Source organism: Ipomoea triloba, chromosome 3 (assembly GCF_003576645.1).
Source record: "Ipomoea triloba cultivar NCNSP0323 chromosome 3, ASM357664v1".
NCBI lineage: Eukaryota > Viridiplantae > Streptophyta > Magnoliopsida > Solanales > Convolvulaceae > Ipomoea > Ipomoea triloba.
Window position 1 is genome coordinate 25,430,618 of NC_044918.1, and position 19,909 is coordinate 25,450,526.

General features: G+C 35.7%; 2 protein-coding genes across 2 annotated transcripts; one reads left to right on the top strand and one right to left on the bottom strand.

The window, feature by feature from the left end:
* The first annotated feature begins 1,204 nt into the window (after positions 1 to 1,204).
* Positions 1,205 to 9,367, top strand: LOC116013494 (DNA (cytosine-5)-methyltransferase 1B-like). The gene is made up of 12 exons (XM_031253281.1): positions 1,205 to 1,688; positions 3,299 to 4,793; positions 5,120 to 6,629; positions 6,787 to 6,951; positions 7,114 to 7,315; positions 7,405 to 7,516; positions 7,605 to 7,752; positions 7,835 to 8,032; positions 8,133 to 8,411; positions 8,516 to 8,677; positions 8,756 to 8,974; positions 9,059 to 9,367. The coding sequence occupies exons 1-12, from the start codon at positions 1,643 to 1,645 to the stop codon at positions 9,194 to 9,196; spliced, it is 4,674 nt and encodes a 1,557-aa protein (XP_031109141.1). The 5' UTR covers positions 1,205 to 1,642; the 3' UTR covers positions 9,197 to 9,367.
* On the bottom strand, positions 9,343 to 14,263 carry LOC116013496 (probable carboxylesterase 18). The gene is made up of 2 exons (XM_031253282.1): positions 13,610 to 14,263; positions 9,343 to 9,940 (listed from the first exon to the last, which is right to left on the bottom strand). The coding sequence occupies exons 1-2, from the start codon at positions 14,225 to 14,227 to the stop codon at positions 9,533 to 9,535; spliced, it is 1,026 nt and encodes a 341-aa protein (XP_031109142.1). The 5' UTR covers positions 14,228 to 14,263; the 3' UTR covers positions 9,343 to 9,532.
* Positions 14,264 to 19,909: the final 5,646 nt, after the last annotated feature.

Here is a 19,909-nt window from a genome sequence, read left to right on the forward strand (position 1 = left end):
TTTAAGAAATTAAAGTGGAAAACTACCTCGTAATATCAAATATCAATGCACTTGAAAGATAAAGAGTTCAATATACAATTAAGATCCTAATCATAAACACAACAACAAGGTAAATTTACAACTTTTTACACCATAATCTCATTTCATGACGCTGCCCTCTATGCTACCACCAGTAACCCAATTGCAAGTACTGAAGATGAAGACAATGTAAATGTTACCTAAAAGAGATTTAATAAGACTTAGATAAATTCAAATAAAAAGTATTATTTATTTATTCTATCATTTTTATACTAAGTATTTAGACTAAAGTTATTACAACGTTGTAAACATTTATTTTAGTGACAATTATAATTAATCTATCATATATTGCATTCATATATTTTGAATTACTAATTTAAATAACCAAATTCAACATTCAATTACTTATACATGAATATCTCATATATAATCCTGTATTGATATACTTTGAAATACTTATTTAAAAATAAGAGTTAATTCCATTTTTGATCCTAGATTTATAGGTGACATTTCACTTTTAGTCCCTTTTTTATCAGAACATCCACTTTTAGTTCTAGTGTTATTGTGATATTGACCAGTTTTGGTTCTCCGTCAACAAAATCGTTGAAATTTTGTTAAATACAAGGACATTTAGATCTTATTTATACAAAGTAGATTGACCCCCTATATTTTTTATGTTTATTATTTTGAAACAATTCATAACGAAATTTGAACTATTTTGATGATAGAAGACATATATGATCATGCCACAATAATACTAGGACCAAAAATAAATGTTTTAATAAAAAAGGACTAAAAGTAAATTGTCACCAATAATTCTAGGACCAAAAATGAAATTAACTCTAAAAATAATAATGAGGTATTATCTCGTTCGGCAAGTGGGCGTGAAGAACTAGTAACACAATAAGTTGGAAATAACTAGTAACACAATAAGTTGGAAATTTCGAATTGATGATTTAAACTCCGCCGGAGCTCTATATTTTTTCCAAGTTGGTGCGAAATCCAAAGGCTCTATAATTTTTTCAAGTTGGTGCGAAATCCAAATGAAATTCAAATATTTCCCGCATTTTGGGCGGCCCTGTTCATAATATGTTTACAATTCTGGACTAAATTGTGAATAATAAATAGCAGAAGGCAGAAGGCATCTCTTTATAAGTGAGTAGCTTCACAGCCCTTTGGGAGTCCACTTCAAGTATTACCTTACGCCACTATTCCATGCCAATGCCATCTTCAACCCTTCCATGACTTCCCCCAGGCCCCAATCTTCAACATAAACCCCTTTCTTCATCTCTCAACCCCACCCCCACCCCCACCCCCCGGAGCTTGATTTTCTCGTTGCCTCTTGAACGCTCGCATAGCTCTTCAATTTCGCCCATCCCATTTCAGTTCCCGCACAACAGACCAAAGCGCCATTAATGTCCGCTGCCTGTTTCTGAATCCACTGTATCTTCTGGTCATTAGCACGTTGCACCTGGGAGAAAACCTACTCATTTCTCCGCTTCCGGATCCACCACTTCATCGCTGCTGTTCCAACTCCCAAATACAGTATTGCTTCCTTCGAAGACTTGGGACGACAAGAAAAAAAAGATTGATAGTAATCGGAAGATTTAGGTAGATACTGGAAATGGGATCTGCTAAACTTTTGGAAACTCCGACTTGTGATGATGCTGGTAATTTTTTTTTTTTTTTTGTTTCTATTTTTTTTAAAACATTAATCTATCTCTGCATTTTATGTAGATGCATGCTAAATTTCTGTTTTAAATTTGTAATCCAGAAAATTTCTTACATTTTAGGTGTTTGGTTTTTGTTTCAGCGTGAATTGTCTTGAGAAATTTGATTTTATACATTTATTGGTTGAACCTAGGGCATTGTAGATTGCATGGTGTATTTGTGATATGACAGTGACTTAATAAAATGCCGATTTAAGTAAGATGAACTGATTTTTCTCTTGTTAGTGATGTGCGAATGCTCAATGGTGAACTGTTTCGTGCTTCGCTCTAGTGATGGTTCGGTAGGGGATAGGTTGATTCTTTTTTGAATTCATTGTAAGGGAAATTTGGTTTGAGCTAACTGTTTGGGGAAATGTTACAAGATAGAAATGAAATTTATGATGCGTCTTCTATGAACTGTGGGTGTTAATTGTCATGAATTTGAAATCAGAACTAAATATGTACTTAAGTTTTATGATATAGTTTGGCTGTGTAAGTATGCATTTTCAAGTGGCTTGGAGCCAGATGGTGCATGTGGAAGCTAGAAACAAAAGCCACTCAAACATTGTGGATGGATTTAGGATGTTTTAGCACAGGTTCATGCAATGCTAAATATTTAGTTATTCAGACACCATGTGGTTTCCTTTAAATGACTAATTGCTTGGACAAAGAAAATATGTGGGCTCAATACTCATACACATTGTATGGTTGGACTGACCAAACTTTATTGGAACAAAATATAATCTCCAAAGTTAGATTGTTAACTTTGCTACAAATACTTGACAAGATTATGTTTGTGTGAATGATTTTGATGTGCTTGCTAGCATTTAGCATATGATGTACTTCTGTTATGTTTCTTACTACACTCTGTTATTGTGAAAAGGGACTTGCTCTATATTACCTATGGGTTATCTAAAATAGAGAAATCACTGGTTTTATGACTAGTTAAATATTGATGCTTGTGAATCTGTGAATTTGTGAAATATTGGTGTACCTACAACCTATATTCTTCAATTCTTTTAAATTGGCAGCTCTCTCTTTTGGGATGTGGACCTTTTGTCTGTCAAATACTAGAAGTGCTGATAATCTGTGAATGTATCGGATACTTATTTTGAGACCTTCATGTGTTTTACTATGCCCTGCTCTGCCATTTCAATACTCTATATACTCTTTGTGCTATATAGGATAATGATTAATTGTTTTAAAAATTTGCATTCTGTATACATATTTACTATCCACTCACTTCTTGACCGTGCCTGCCTTATTTCACCTGCAATAACTATTCAACAGTGTATTAAAATATTTCCAACTTTCAGTACAACTTCATTTGGTTGCAGTTGAAATATGATGTGAATTGTGTTAACTTGATTTTCTTTTCAGCTATTACATTATATAGCTAATAATAATGACCATGGACTTCTTAAAACCTTGCCTTTTTTATCCATTATTTTACTAAGTACGTAGTATGTTTTATTCTGACTGTATTTATCACATAGCTCTTTGTAGAGTTTGCTGAGAATGAACTTTCAAATTTGATCTCATTTCTAATTTTTGTTCTTCTGTCTAAATAGGATCCAAGAAGAACCAAAACAAACAAGATTCTGTGTCTAAGAAGGTGGTAGCAACTGACTCCAAGGAAAGGAAGCGGCTCATGTCTCAGAACAGTGAGGAACAAGCTGTTTCCCGCAAAATGCCAAAGCGGGCTGCTGCTTGTTCTAATTTTAAAGAGAAGACTGTTAAAATATCCAAAAAGTCTTCCCTTATAGAAACAAAGAAGGATCAGTGCATTGAGGAAGAGGCTGTGGCCATTAGGTTGACAGAAGGAAAGGACAATGGTCGGCCATGTAGAAGGCTTACAGACTTTGTATTTCATAATACGGATGGAATCCCACAAGCATTTGAAATGTTGGAAGTTGATGACCTCTTTATATCTGGTCTCATTTTACCACTTGAGGATACAGATGATAAGGAAAAAGCTAAAGGAATCAGATGTGAAGGATTTGGTCGTATTGAAGAATGGGCCATCTCTGGTTATGAAGATGGATCCCCAGTTATATGGGTATCAACTGATGAAGCTGACTATGACTGTGTCAAACCCTCAGGTAGTTATAAAAAGTATTATGATCATTTCCTGGCCAAGGCAACTGCTTGCATTGAGGTTTATAAAAAATTGTCAAAGTTGTCTGGTGGAAATCCTGACTCAAGTCTAGATGAGCTAATTGGTGGTGTTGTCCGTGCAATGAGCAGTATGAAGTGCTTCTCTGATGGTTTTTCCATCAGGGATTTTATTATCTCTCAAGGTGAGTTCATTTACAACCAATTAATAGGGCTGGATGACACATGCAAGAAGACTGATCAGCTATTTGTTGAGCTCCCTGTGCTTGCTGCTCTTAGAGATGAGAAAAACAAGCAAGAAAATGTTGCTCAAGCACCAAAGATAAACACTGGTGGAAGTTTAAGAATAGGACCAAAAGCAACCAATGAAGAAGACATGACGAAACAATCTGGTGTATCTTCATCTCCAGCAGAGGAAGATGAAGATCTGAAGTTGGCAAGGTTGTTACATGAAGAGGAGTGTTGGCGGTCAATGAAGCAAAAGAAAAGCCATGGCTCATCCTCTTTATCCAACAAGTTTTACATCAAGATTAATGAGGATGAAATTGCAAATGATTATCCTTTACCTGCCTATTACAAGACTTCTTATGAGGAGATAGATGAATATGTAGTCTTTGACAGTGGCATTGATACATGTTATATTGATGATCTGCCGCGCAGTATGCTTCACAACTGGGCATTATACAACTCTGACTCAAGGCTAATCCCATTGGAGCTCTTGCCAATGAAACCATGTGCAGATATTGATGTGTCAATCTTTGGGTCTGGTTTAATGATGACTGATGATGGATCTGGATACAATTTTGACTCTGATGCTGGCCATTCTTCGTCAAGTGCTTCTGGGGCAGCTGAAGTTGATGGAATCCCAATTTACTTAAGTGCAATAAAGGAATGGATGATAGAGTTTGGAGCGTCAATGGTTTTTATATCTATTCGAACTGATATGGCCTGGTATATTTCTCCTCCGTGAAATTGCATATTTATGTTATATTGTGCTCCTAGAGTTTATTAATTTTTGACTTTGCATTATACTATTCATCTGGTACCCCATACTATGGTTTTTGGAAATTGATAAATGGGTAATTACATGCTGATATTGTCAACTTCTTTAGTTAGCATTGTTCTTTTGCCATCATAAACCTGTATTTGTGACCTATGATTTCTTGTGTTATTATCTTGGTTTTTTGTCACTTAGGGCATGGGACATTGGGACTATGCTTGGTTTTCTTCCCTTTTAAATACTCCGTACTTAATTGGTGCATCTTGGATTCTTTCAGGTATAGGCTTGGGAAACCATCAAAGCAATATGCCCCTTGGTATGAACCAGTTTTGAAAACAGCTAGGCTTGCTGTGAGTATCATCACCTTGTTGAAGGAACAGAGTCGGGTAGCAAGACTTTCATTTGCAGATGTGATTAAAAAGGTTTCAGAGCTTGAAAAAAGCAATCCTGCTTATCTATCGTCAAATCCAGCTGTTGTGGAAAGATATCTAGTGGTACATGGACAGATTATTTTACAGCAGTTTGCAGAATTTCCTGATGAAAACATAAGGAAGTGTGCATTTGTCATCAGTCTAAATAGGAAAATGGAAGAGAGGCACCACACTAAGTGGTTGGTTAAGAAAAAGAAGCTTTTGCACCGAAATGAACTAAACTTAAATCCCAGAGCAGGAATGGGACCTGTCATATCTAAGAGGAAGGCCATGCAAGCCACTACAACTAGACTAATTAACAGAATATGGGGGGAGTATTATTCAAACTACTCTGCAGAGGAGTCAAAGGCGGAAGTTGGTGGTGAAGTTAAGGATGATGATGAAGTTGAAGAACAAGAGGAAAATGAAGAGGATGATGCTCCGGAGGAGAATATGGAAGTTCCTAATGAAACTCAAAAGCCTAGCACTACTACCAGACGAACTAAATCTTGCCCTAATAGCAAAGAAGTAGAATGGGATGGTGAGTCTGTAGGTAAAACTGCTTCAGGTGAACATTTGTATAGAAGGGCCAAGGTTCATGGAAATGAGATTGCAGTTGGGGGTTCGGTTCTGGTGGAGGAAGATGAAGCAGATGTGCTTCCAACCATTTGCTTTGTGGAATACATGTTTGAGAAATTGAATGGCAAAAAAATGTTGCATGGCAGGATAATGCAACGAGGATCCCAAACTGTACTAGGAAACACAGCTAATGAGAGGGAAGTCTTTCTGACCCATGAATGCATGGATTTAGAACTAGAAGAAGTCAAACAAACAGTAGTTGTTGGGGTGAGGTTGATGCCTTGGGGACATCAGCATAGGAAAGCTAATGCTGATGCTGATAAAATAGATAGAGCAAAAGCAGAGGACCGGATGAAGAAAGGATTACCTGCTGAATATTACTGCAAGAGCTTGTATTGGCCTGAGAGAGGTGCTTTCTTTAAGCTTCCTTATGAGACTATGGGTCTTGGCTCTGGTTTATGCCATTCTTGCCAGGTGCAGGATTCTGCTCAAGATAAAGACATTTTTAAAGTAGATGCATCTAAGACCAGTTTTATATACCAGGGATTTGAGTATTCAATTCATGACTTTGTTTATGTAAGTCCCTATCAGTTTGATTCAGAGAAGGTAGAGTGTGCAACCTTCAAGGGTGGGAGAAATGTAGGCTTGAGGGCTTATGTTATATGTCAATTAATTGAAGTTCTCGTTCAGAAGGGACCTAAAGAAGCTGTCATGGATTCAACTCAAGTTAAAGTCAGAAGGTATTTCAGACCAGATGATATTTCTGCAGAGAAGGCATATACTTCTGATATTCGGGAGGTATTACCTCATTAAGTACTTTTGCACAAAAAAACAAAATGTTGGTTAGAGCTAAGAATAAATGATTCCATTGCTCCACTGCATTTTATTATTTCAATACGTATGTGTATATCTTAATTAATGAATGCTACTTGGAAATTTTCTGGTGATCTTTCAGATTTATTATAGTGAGGAAACACATACTATTCCTATATGCATGCTTGAGGGGAAATGTGAAGTAAGGAAGAAACAAGACCTCCCATCTGTTGATTTGCCTCCAATCTTTGACCATATTTTCTTCTGTGAATGTCTGTATGATCCGTCCAAAGGTTCAGTTAAGCAGGTACCTTTTCTTTGCTTGTTTGGTGGCATTAATTTGATTCTGTCAAAAACTCTTAGGTTTTCATGGTATGGCTGTTTGTGATAGAGCATTAAATTTTATTTGGTTAGGGTTTGGATTGATCCTGTTTTAATCAAGTCTGATTTCCACCCCTTTTGTGAGCAGTTGCCATCTCATGTGAAAATAAGGTACTCACAAGTGAAGTTGGATGATGCTGATATATCTAGGAAAAGAAAGGGAAAAGGAAAAGAAGTAGAAAATGATATGAGGACTGAGCAACTCCAAGAAACTTCTCAAGAAAACCGCCTAGCTACACTAGATATCTTTGCTGGGTGTGGAGGCCTTTCTGAGGGGCTGCATCAATCAGGCAATTTCTCCCTTTTAGCTACTAAATATAATGTCACAATATCTCCCTTGGGATGTTTATCTTGATATTTTCCTTATTCCATTTTACAGGTGTCTCGCATACAAAATGGGCAATTGAGTATGAAGAGCCTGCTGCAGAAGCCTTTAAACTCAACCATCCTGAGGCACAAGTGTTTGTGCACAACTGCAATGTGATTCTCAGGTCAGCTCTGTCTAGAGATATATGTTTGTCTATATCAAACAAGCAGACTCATGTGTCAGCAATGACGTAATTGTTGGTTTCAATGCAGGGCAATAATGGAAAAATGTGGTGATGAAGAAGATTGTGTCTCAACCCAAGAGGCTGGGGAGCTAGCTGCATCAATGGATGAGAAGGAAGTCAACAGTTTGCCACTGCCAGGACAAGTGGACTTCATCAATGGAGGGCCTCCTTGCCAGGTTTGTTGAGGGTCCTGGCTTGCAGGCTTGCAACATTGTAATATTTGTTTAAACTAATAAGATAAGAGTGTCTCTCTTGTAGGGGTTTTCTGGCATGAATAGATTCAACCAGAGCACTTGGAGTAAAGTTCAGTGTGAGATGATTCTAGCATTCTTATCCTTTGCTGATTACTATAGGCCTAAGTACTTTCTTCTAGAGAATGTTAGAAATTTTGTATCTTTCAACCAAGGTCAGACATTTCGATTGGCCGTGGCTTCACTGCTTGAGATGGGTTTTCAGGTAGATATTCTTCTAACCATTGGAGCCGATTCTAGTATTGCTCCATAATTCTTCTGGTGCTGAAATCTGCTTTTGTATTGTAAATGGCATTAATGATCAGGTGAGGTTTGGGATCCTGGAAGCTGGAGCATATGGAGTCCCCCAGGCTAGGAAGAGAGCATTCATATGGGCTGCATCTCCTGAGGTGACTCTTCCTGATTGGCCTGAACCTATGCATGTCTTTGGTGTCCCAGAGTTGAGAATCCCATTGTCAAAGGATTCACACTATGCTGCTGCTCGGAGTACTGCTGATGGAGGACCATTCCGTTCTCTCACTGTTAGAGACACAATTGGAGATCTTCCAGCTGTTAGCAATGGGGCATCCAAACCCACTATGGAGGTAAGTGGTAACCTGGAAATGTAGCTGCTTAACATTTAAATTTAGAACAATTGGTAGTCTTTGTTTCTAACTTGTTTGGATTTCTTTGCATTCCAACTGCTCAGTATCAAGGTGATCCAGTTTCGTGGTTCCAAAAGAAAATGCGTGGGAATGCAATGGTGTTATCTGATCACATTTCAAAAGAAATGAATGAGCTTAATCTGATCAGATGTCAACGAATCCCCAAGCGTCCTGGGGCTGATTGGCGTGATCTTCCAGAAGAAAAGGTATTAACGAAACTAAACAGGGTTCTGGAATTCATGATTTTGAGGATTGAAGTTAACAGTTGAGTTTTTGATTCAAAGGTGAAATTGTCAACTGGAGAAATGGTTGATTTGATACCGTGGTGCCTGCCTCATACAGCTAAGAGGCACAACCAGTGGAAGGGGCTGTTTGGAAGATTAGACTGGGATGGGAACTTTCCAACTTCCATAACTGACCCGCAACCAATGGGTAAAGTAGGAATGTGCTTTCACCCAGAGCAAGACCGGATTGTGACTGTGCGCGAATGTGCACGTTCCCAAGTAAGTCTTATTATGGTCTTGTGAAGTTAGTAAAACAGTGAGTGATAAAAGGTTTTACATACCGAGTGTGTTGAATTATTGCAGGGTTTCCCAGATACATATCAGTTTGCTGGTAACATTTTGCACAAGCACAGGCAAATTGGAAATGCAGTTCCTCCTCCTCTGGCTTATGCCTTGGGGAAGAAGCTTAAGGAGGCTGTTCAAGGCAAGAACTCTGCTTAGCAAGCAAGCAAGCAAATATTATTATACTGCAATTGCTGGTGTTGGATTTTCTTTGCATCCATCCAACAACTTGAGAATTTTTATGTAAATCCCTAACTAAACTCTACTCACAGTTTGTACTAGACTAATGTGTTTCACTGATGTGATATCAATCTCAAATCTCAATCTCCATATTATTGTATCAATAATAATATAGAGTAATTACATTACATGTCTTTAATAGTAAGTAAAAAAAAAAAAAAAGATGGAAGATTACACAGCACATTGTACATTTAGGAAAGGAAAGCAAAAACATACGCCAAAAGGCAAAAAGCCAATGTGGTTGGAACGGAAGAGTCAACAGTGGGTACGAATGAAATCCTTAACATCCTGAATTAGCTGCTTAGATTCAGGGACCTCAGGGAAAATGTAGAAAGCATGAGCGACGTTTGGGTACTGAACGAGGTAAGCTTCTTTGCCCGAGGTCTTAAGCCAGTTGTAGTACTTCTTCTGCCAATCCTTGAGAGGATCAAAGGCCGCCACAAGCACGATGGTGGGCGGAAAATCCAGTTTGGATATGTCAGCCGCGCGGGGGCCGCTGACGTTGATCACCTGGTGGTCCCTGTCCTCCCCCGGCAGAAACGATTTCCACATCCAGTCCGTGCGGGCCACTGATATTAGATGATCGAACTTCTGCAATTTCTCCTCTGCCTCCGTCCGCTCTTCTCCTCCGAAGAATGGTTGTATTGCCACCACTCCGCCCACCTTCATTTTCAATATTATATTTTAAATACATAAAAAAAAAAGTCTTAATCCAGATTATATTCATGATTCATGCCCCCTTGGAGTGGGTTCGAGCCTCAGTGGAGGCAACTGTTGACACTTTGTGCTCCAGTAAGTTGAGAAAGTAGTTATGAATAGATACTGCATTGTAATAGAGTTAATAGTACTCAAAAAAAATATAATTTCAGTTATCTTTTCCCATTATTATTACCATGTACATGCATACGCAATCTTTTCTTATATATTTTCAATGATAATAATGTATGTATGAATTATATATTGGAATAGTATAAGAAATACGTTTGATTTCATTTAAATTTTAATAAAATGTTATCATAATTATATTTAGTAATTTATCATATCTAAAATTCTTACTTTAATAATATCAATCATACTTTAATTATTATTCAAATTATCAAGTGTACTTTTAACATAATATGAATTCTACAAACATGAATTTAAAAAATAAATTATATACTATTATTTTAAAGAATATTTTAATATAGTCAATATTTTAACAGTGAGTATTAATATTAGATATATATTTTTGCGCATCATACATATTTTATTATATATATATATATATGTGTGTGTGTGTGTGTGTACACACACACTATTATTTAAAAATATTAATATTATAAATGAGTAACAACATAATGCATTTGCAGTTGAATTGAGACAAGATTTTGGATATCAATATGTGGAAGTTATTGAATTGAAATAGTTGAAATCAAGTATTATGTATATCTATATATGAGTATGAATTTATAATGGAAATATCTCTAATTAGAAGAAGACTATATTTAAACAAATTTTATTCATTTTCAAAGACAAAAATGTTGTAATACAACGTTGAGTACCCTTAAAGTTATAGTAGAATATAATTTGAATTTCATGTATTAATTTCAAATACATATACAACAAAATTTTTACTCGAATATCAATGGAACTTCGACAACTAAAAAAAACACATTATATCTATTTCAAAATGATGTACTAATTGGGTATAAATATTGGACACAAGGTATAAAAAAACTAGTATAATAATATATTTCATATTTCTATTAAATATATATATAAGAGGTAGACACGGATCGAGTTTGGATTTAACCCGTGTCAATATAGGTCACCTAAATATTTTCGAGTGTACTCTTTCCAAGTCCAAAAACTGTTAGACACGAATTATGCCCACCCATATAAATGGAGTGGGGGGGGTGGGGGGTGGAGGAGGGGGGCAATTGCCCACGTTGTCACTTGAAATTTGATATTGATGGTGTCAGTCTATTATCTCTGACATATTGAAACTAACTTTATTAACTATTTTGACTCTTCAATGAAAACGTGACATTAAATGCCACCAAAATACAGATACAAGAAAGATCGAGCTAACCAAACCAAGTAAATTATTGTATGGAATGAGGTCCAGATAACTGTGTGAATCACGATTTAAAACAATGTTGTTGAATTTTATAGGTTACTATAACGTACATTATGAGTTAGAATAATGTATATTATGTGTTAGGATAATAAAATTTTTGAGGTAAATTAATGTACTATATGAGTTAGAATAATATACATTATGTTTTAGCATGGTTGAAAAAATCGCTAGACACTCCTCGAGTGTTCGGGGAGCGCCTAGCGCCTATGCATTTTTTTTTAAATTATATATATATATATATATATATTTTTTAAAGATTTGATAACTATAAACTATTTAATAATTTAATAGTTAATATTAAATATTAATCTAAAAAATATCTAGAGTTTGAACAATTTAATATTATTTCGCTCAAAACAATATCGTTTTGAGTGAAATAACCCGTTTTAAAAGGATGAGAACAATAGCTAATCGGCTGACTATGCGACCTAGTCAATACCTAGGCGGCCTAGCCGGTGCCTAGGAAGCCTAGGCGGTTAGCATCTCGGTGGCCTAAGCGGCCTAGTCGGCTACCTAGCCGGCCAGCCCCCTAAACCACCGATTATGATGATACACTAGGCGACCGGCCAGCGCTAGGCGGTGATTAATCGGTCCTTTTGCGGAATTTTTACAACATTGTATTTAGAATAATGTACATTATGAGTTATAAAAACGTATGTTATAGACTTACAGTGGGTCACAAAAAATAAAAAAATAAAACAATGTTTTTGAACTGTGATCCATAGAGCTGTGTGTACCACGCAATAACTATTGAGCAAAACAAGTCAGGCCCACTTGCTTCTTTTAGCAAACTTAGCTTTCAGCCTTTTTATTACTTTCACATTGACAATCACTTAATATTTTTATGCTTAATTTTATAAAAATAAAACTTAGCTACATTTTTAATTACAATTCAAAGTTTAAATAATGCTTGGAAACATCATCATGCATTAGAATGTCTACTTTATTCAACAAAAAAGTCTAATGGAAAAAATCTACCATAAAATCAGTTTTAACTAATATAACAGTTAACCAATTTTGAAGGGTTATTTTTTTTAAAATGGAAAATATAAATTGATATAATTGTTATGTTATACAAAATAAAAAATTATCAAAATTTAAATACTGAATATAATTTCCACCCAAGCGTGAAGTGTTTTTCAGAAATAAGTCTAAAATAAAAATAGTTATCGCTTATTGCGTGCACAAAGTGATCGTATGATTGCATACCCTTCTGTCCCATCCGTTTGGTTAGATAATTACTGAAGTTATTTTTAATTTAATTTTTTATTATATTAAGTCTAATATTAATATATAATTTAATTTTTTATTATATTAAGTTTAATATTAATATATAATTTAATTTTTTATTATATTAAGTTTAATATTAATATATAAATTTTATATAGTTAAAAATTACTTTAAAAATATTATTAAATACAAAAAATTAAAATTAAATATAAAGTTAATAATCATTTGAATCCTTCAATTGTTTCTCAACTGTTAATGCAGCTTCTAATTTTTAATTTGAACTAATTTGATTATCAAATTGTTTAAAATTTCATCAATTAAACATTTTCGGTGATCAAAATGGTGCCTTTCACATTTTTTAAAATTTCATCAATTTGGCCATGGTTTAATTGGCGAAATTAGAAACAATTTAATAATTAAATTAGTTAAAATTTGAGTTAATTCCATTTTTGGTCCTGATTTATATGTGACAATCCACTTTTAGTTCTTTTTTATTAGAACATTCACTTTTGGTCCTAGTATTATTGTAACATGACCATTTTTTATCCTTTATCAACAAATCAGTTTAAATATCGTTAAATACAAACACATTTCTGTATTCAATTATGAATGTTTAAAAAAAAATAAACATAAAGAATATAGCAGTTCAACATACTTTATATTTAACGATATTGAAATGTCTTTATATTTAACGATATTTCAACAATTTTGTTGTTGGAGGACTAAAATTGGTCATGTGCCACGATAATACTAAGACAAAATGAAGATGTTCTAATAAAAAAAAAAGGACTAAAAGTGGATTGTTAGATATAAATCTAGGATCACAAATGGAATTAACTCTTAAAATTTAAAACTAAGACAATTAGAAAATAATTGATGGGCTAAAATAGTGATTTTCTTTATAAAATAATTAAAAATTAGTAAAAAAAATAAAAAGAAGAAGAAAGTGTTAAAAACAGATGAAAAGGAACATGGGTATATACCTTAAGCCGCCGGAAACTGGATTCGGATGCTCGCTTTGCCACGTGGTGGGCCAGGTTTCCCCCGGCACTATCTCCGGCTAGAAAGCAGTGAGACACGTCAGCGTTTTCTGGCAGTATCCCATCGTTCTTCTCATCATCGAGGAACCTCAGCACGTCGAATCCATCGTCGTACTGAGCAGGGTAGCGGTGCTCCGGGGCCAGCCGATAGTTAACGGAAACGACGACCGCCGGGACTTTGCGCGCAAATCGGCGGCAAACTGCATCGTACTCCTTGGTGTCGGCGCTGAGGTAGACGAAGCCGCCGCCGTGGAAGAAGACGATTATGGGGAGGGAAGCGGAATTCCGCGCCTCGTCGCCCGTGGGGATGAAGACACGGAACCAGAGGTTGCGGGCCGGGTCGAGGGTTACGTCGGAGGACTTGACGCCGTTGACAGGGTTGCCGTTGGGGGGAACAGTGATGTTGAATATCTTGAGGAGACGGCGGTTCACGGTGCCATTTTGGCGGCGAGAGGCGTCGGTGACGGCGGAGACAAGGGAAAGGGTTATGCGGGTCCGCCATGGAATGGAGGGCTTAGGCTTGATTTGAGGAGGATTTTGAACCTCATTTTTTGTTTCCATAGCTATAACAAAAACAGTATAACAGAGTATTCTTTTCTTACAGAATATAATGTCTGGTATAAATTAATAATTGGCGAGGGGGGAGGGGGTGTTAAATTTTTTATTATTTTTGTCTGAGAATTTATTAGTTAAAGATTTGGTAAAGCTCTCCAAAGTAATTCCAAAACAGGTCAGCCCACCGCGAATGGGAAAGAAATGGGCCGGAGTCGATCCAACCCGTTTTGAATTCGGATTGAGATTTTTGGCCTAACCCGACTAAGCACGGGGGCAAATTATACCGTGCACCATGTTGCACATAGCAATGTGCATCACGTATGTAAACGACGTCGTTTTGAGCATTGTAAATTAACCGTTCGTTTTTTTTTTTGGAAATTACGTTTTCCGGTTCGGACGGTGTCTGTATTTATGTTAATATTCTCTGTATTCCAGGCAATCATTCTGTGTATTTTAGGCAACCGTTCTGTGTATTCTAGGCAACCGTTTTGTGTATTCATGTTAGTAACACATGTTGTGATGTGTTTGTGCATTCGAATGTTTAGGAGGATTAATTCTGTGTATTTTGTGTCAATATTCTGTGTATTCATGTTATTAACACAGGTTGTGATGTGTTTGTGCATTCGAATGTTATGAGGATGAATTCTGTGTATTTTGTGTCAATATTCTGTGTATTCTAGGCAAACGTTCTGTGTATTCTAGATAATGATTATGTCTATTATAGATAATGAATTCCCTGGAGTCATTCGCGTCCGCGTTCACTAACATCGAAACGACGTCGTTTTACGTTCGTGGTGCACATTGCTATGTACACCGTGGTGCAGGGTATAACGATTGAAGCACGGGCTAGCAGGCTAAATGGGTCAATTCTTTTCTTATTAATTCATTAAATAATTATTTTATTTTAAAATATTTTTTTAAAAATATTTTTAATTATTCATATATTACACGACGCAAATCCTTAACCTACTAATTAAGAACTATAATCTCTACCAACTAAGCGTCTAAGCATACTGAACTTTTTTGAACAAATGTCATGTGTGCTTATATATAATACGAGTATATGTTTAGATAATTAAATTTTAATTTATGTTTAGATAATTAGATTTTAATTTGTAATATAATTATAATTTATTTAATATACATTTAATAGTAATATAATTTATATGTAATGTTTTTATTTTATAATTATAATATTATTAAGTTATAAAGTTTATAAAATGTTTATAGCCTTATATAGTTTATGTAATAAATAAACTTTATATTAACTATATAAATATATTTATATTTATATAAAGTTACAATTAATAGTATTAATTAATACTTGTAATAAACTCTATATTAACTATATAAGAAAAAAAGTCAAGATCTTTATGTGGAAATGTTACCAAAGGTAAATGGAGTCTTAGGTACACATTCTAAGATGGATTTTCCTTAAAAGCCTAAACAAAAATGTTCAGTGCAAAAAGTATTGTGCAACAGACAAATGCGAGTCAACAACTGGAAAATATGACATAAAGTAACCTTTCATATTATTCACGGGTCATTATCCAAGAGTTAAAGGACGTTTGAAATTCATCTCTCTCTAGTGAATTTATTTCAAACAGCCCTATAAATGCCTTCAATCAAGACTGAAGAAGGTGTTGGTCATTCAAATGAAAATTATCAAGTTTTCAAAGTTTTCAAGCGCTAAGATAACATGATCAGTGAAAGAAGAGAAAATAACTACAATTCAAGATCTAGCTTAGACGTTGGCCAACTTGAAATGAAGACTCAAGTGCCAAGTCTACATCAAGCTGGAGGATTAATATTCTTTTGTGTTATCAACTTTTGTATCTCTACTCGGTGAAATAGAAAGAGACGGAGTAACAAGTTGAGGCTTGCGAAAAACCTAGAAGCTAGAGGGCAGTTTTGTGATCAAGGCTTTAGTGTTCTTTTGTACTAAAAGGGGTTTAAATGCATCCTTCTTAGAGTTTAAGGAGAAGAGTGGAAGTATGCTAGATTTTGGCCGAACCACTTCAAAAATTCTTGTCTCTCATTACTTTACAAGCATTTATATTCAAGCTCATAACTCAACCAAACCTAAAATTTATCAAGACTAAATTGTACTTAATATTTACAAATGGTTCACGTTTTTCGCTGCCAAAATCCTTTAGGAAATGTTTTTTTTAAAAAAAAATTAAAGTTCATCTTTAATTTGGGACATCCAAATAGTACAGATTTTTAAAAATCTACAAAAATCTATTCACCCCTCTCCCTCAAAACTTGTGACTCAACTCTTCGGGACCAACAAGTCGTATTGGAGCAGTAACCTTGAACGGTGAACACTCTTTGCATACTGCCTAGTGATCTTCTTTTGAAAATCAAATTCATTTTCCATAAGCACAATTTTTCATAAAAATGAAAGGATCAATTTCTAAGCACTTGATGCCCAGTCTAGATCGTTTTGATGATTGGAAAATTCGAATGCAGGCTCATCTATCCACCTTGCACAATGAGATGTGGCAAGTGATTACCGAGGGGACAGTGCAAATTTGGATGGTCAACACTACAGCTGTGCAGACCCTAGAGACTCCCTATGATATGTTCTTAAGCCACAACAAGAGTGGACGAACGAGTGTAGGAAGCAAAATAACTTAGATAATATTGCAAAAGACATATTATTCAAGGCAATAGATGAAACCATATTTCCAAGGATTAAAAAATGTGTTTCAAGATTTTGCGAGGATTGCCCAAGGTGGGATGTGAAGGTGATCGCTATGAGAGATCATAGGGATCTCAAGCATGTGCCCATAGTCCAAGTGTTCAAAGACCTCAAGGCATATGAGTTTGAGATGTGATCGAGAAGTGACGATGAGTCATTCGAGCCCAAAAACACCGCCTTAATAGCCAACCAACCATCTACATCCTCAAGGTCCAATTCTAACCCATATGGTTTCTTAACTAACGAATAGTTTGCTACGTTTGTGCGTAAATTCAAAAGGTTCATGAGAAAAAACAATGCACGAAGCAACCAAGCAAGTATCTCATCATTAACAAGGAGACACTCTAAGATATCAACTAGCACAAGGAGTAGTGGAGCTGAAGATTTCCAAAGTCTATGCTATAACTGCTAGATAGCAAGTCAATTCAAATATGACTGCCCATACCTAGTTGTAAGTAGACATCAATAGCAACCAAAAAGTTCCACCAAGGAAGACTCGAGAAATACTCCTAGAGAATCAAATCAAAACGATCTAGACTCGAGAATTCATTCGAAGAGTGACTGGAAAAAAAAAAGCTTAGTCATCGAAGAGTCAACCGGGAAGTTAGTTCGAGACTCAAGCTCATCCAGTTCCAGCGATGAGAGTGATGGATCAAGGGATAAAAAAGGACTCATCTGCCTCTTTGCCAAGGATCATGATGAAGAAGATCTTTGTTTGATGGAAAATGAAGAAGAGGAAAACATGACCGTTTGGTACATTGATAGTGGGTGTTCAAGGAACATAATTGGTGAGAAGTCAAATCTAGTCAACTTCCAGCATCCAATAGACTGAAGGTTGTGTTTGGTGGTGATGAAGAGTATGGTCAGGCTAAGAGATTAGGAGAAATCACTAAGAATGGTTTGACTATAAAGGTTGCATCTTATGTAAAAGGATTGAAGTTAAATATACTAATCACTAGTCAATTCTGTGACAAAGGATATAAAGTTGAGTTCTCGAAGAGTAACTGCTTTGTAATCAACGAAGAGTCAAAGGAGACTGTTCTTTCAGCAAGGAGAAGAAAGAACATGTATGTTGTGGACTGGAATTTAACAAAATCAAGTGTTTGTCTGATAGTTAAAACCAAGTCCGATTTAAGTTGGGATTGGCACTACAAACTCAACCATCTCAACTTCAAAGCAATCAATAAGCTTGCCAGAAGACAACTATTGGAAGGTCTGCCAAACATGACTTTTAAAAAAGATAAGATTTGTGAGGCATGTAAAAAAGAGAAACAAATCAAATCTTCGTTTAAGTTTAAATATATGGATTCATCTATTAGACCTTTGAGTCTACTCCATATGAATTTGTTTGGACTAGTTAATCCAATGAGTTTAAGTGGGAGAAAATATACTTTAGTGGTAGTAGATGACTACACTAGGTATACTTAGACTCTATTCCTCAAGAAGAAGAAAGAAACTGAAAAAGGCACTTCCAGAACTTATGAGACAGATTCAGAATGAGAAAGGTTCTTTTATTGTCAAGATCAAGTCAGATAAGGGAAGAGAGTTCGTTAATAAAGTTATTAAAGACTTTTGTGGTTAGAACGACATTCTTCATCAACTATCTGCAGCAAGGACGCCTCAACAGAATGGAATCGTTGAAAGAACAATCCGAACACTCAAGGAAGCCATAAGATCAATGATTTCACTTTCCAGTCTGCCTAAGAAGTTTTGGGCTGAAGCTGTTAACACATCATGTTCCACCTAAAACAGGTCCATAATTCATAAAGTTCATGGGAAGACACCATACGAACTGTGGAAAGGCAAGAAACTAGTTGTGAGCTACTTTCATATATTTGGTAGCAAATGTTTTATTAACAACAACAACGGAAAGACACCTGAAGACATTAAATAAAAGAGCTAACAAAGGGTTGTTCCTTGGATATTCTTCTACCAACAAGGCTTTTAGAGTGCTAAATAAGAGAAAAATGGTAATAGAAGAGTCAATTCATGTGGTAGTAGCAGATGATCTAACTAAAGGTGTTGAAGAGTTAGATATCCGAATAGTAAATTATTCAGTTCGAAGAGTCATTTCAAATCAGTTGATTCGAGAGGTTAGCAGCGAACAGTTAGACTGAGCAGTAGACGTCGATCAGTCAAACCAAACACTAGATAATGCTAGTATTCGGATGCCCAATCAGTCACCATTACTCGAAGAGAAGATGAAGCTACACCAAATAATATTCATTCAATAGATGAGAATGTTTCTCCAATAGATTTTCAACTAGATTTGAGGTGGTTAAGAGATCATCCTCAAGATCAAGTAATTGGAGATGTTAGAGACAGTGTAAGGACAATGTCATCCATTTGGGAAAGCATGATGTCATGTTTTCTTTCACAAATTGAGCCCAAGATAGTTGGGGAAGCTCTAGCAGATCTAGATTGTGTTCAAGCCATGAAAGAATAGCTCCACCAATTTGAAATGAATGATATTTGGGAGCTGGTTCCTAGACCTTCACACCAAAATGTCATTGGGACGAAGTGGGTCTTTAGGAACAAAATGGATGAGCGAGGAGTCATTTTTAGGAATAAGGCTTGATTAATTACAAAAGGCTTTTGCCAAGAGGAAGGTATTGACTTTGATGAAACCTTCGCTTTAGTGGCTAGATTAGAAGCTATAAGGATTTTCTTAGCCTTTGTAGCATATAAAGACTTCATTGTATTTCAAATAAATGTCAAGAGCACATTTCTAAATGGGTTATTGGAAGAAGAAGTGTGCGTTGAGCAACCCCTAGGATTTGTAGTGAATATGGGTGAGGACAAAGTCTACAAGCTAAAGAAGGCCTTGTATGGATTGAAACTAGTGCAAGAGCTTGGTATGAAACTACAGTCTTTCTATGAAACTAGATTTTGGGTTTATACCTATGAAACTACAGTCTTTCTAAATAACCGTATGCCCTCTGCAACCATAAACAATTTAAATCCCTATGAAATCATCAACAAAA

Coding starts and splice junctions, on each gene's coding strand:
- LOC116013494 (XM_031253281.1), top strand. CDS start 1,643: ATGGGATCTGCTAAACTTTTGGAAACTCCGACTTGTGATGATGCTG. Junction 4,794..5,119: donor ATTCGAACTGATATGGCCTG/GTATATTTCTCC, acceptor GGATTCTTTCAG/GTATAGGCTTGGGAAACCAT. Junction 8,678..8,755: donor GTGATCTTCCAGAAGAAAAG/GTATTAACGAAA, acceptor TTTGATTCAAAG/GTGAAATTGTCAACTGGAGA.
- LOC116013496 (XM_031253282.1), bottom strand. CDS start 14,227: ATGGAAACAAAAAATGAGGTTCAAAATCCTCCTCAAATCAAGCCTAAG. Junction 9,941..13,609: donor CCAGTTTCCGGCGGCTTAAG/GTATATACCCAT, acceptor TTGAAAATGAAG/GTGGGCGGAGTGGTGGCAAT.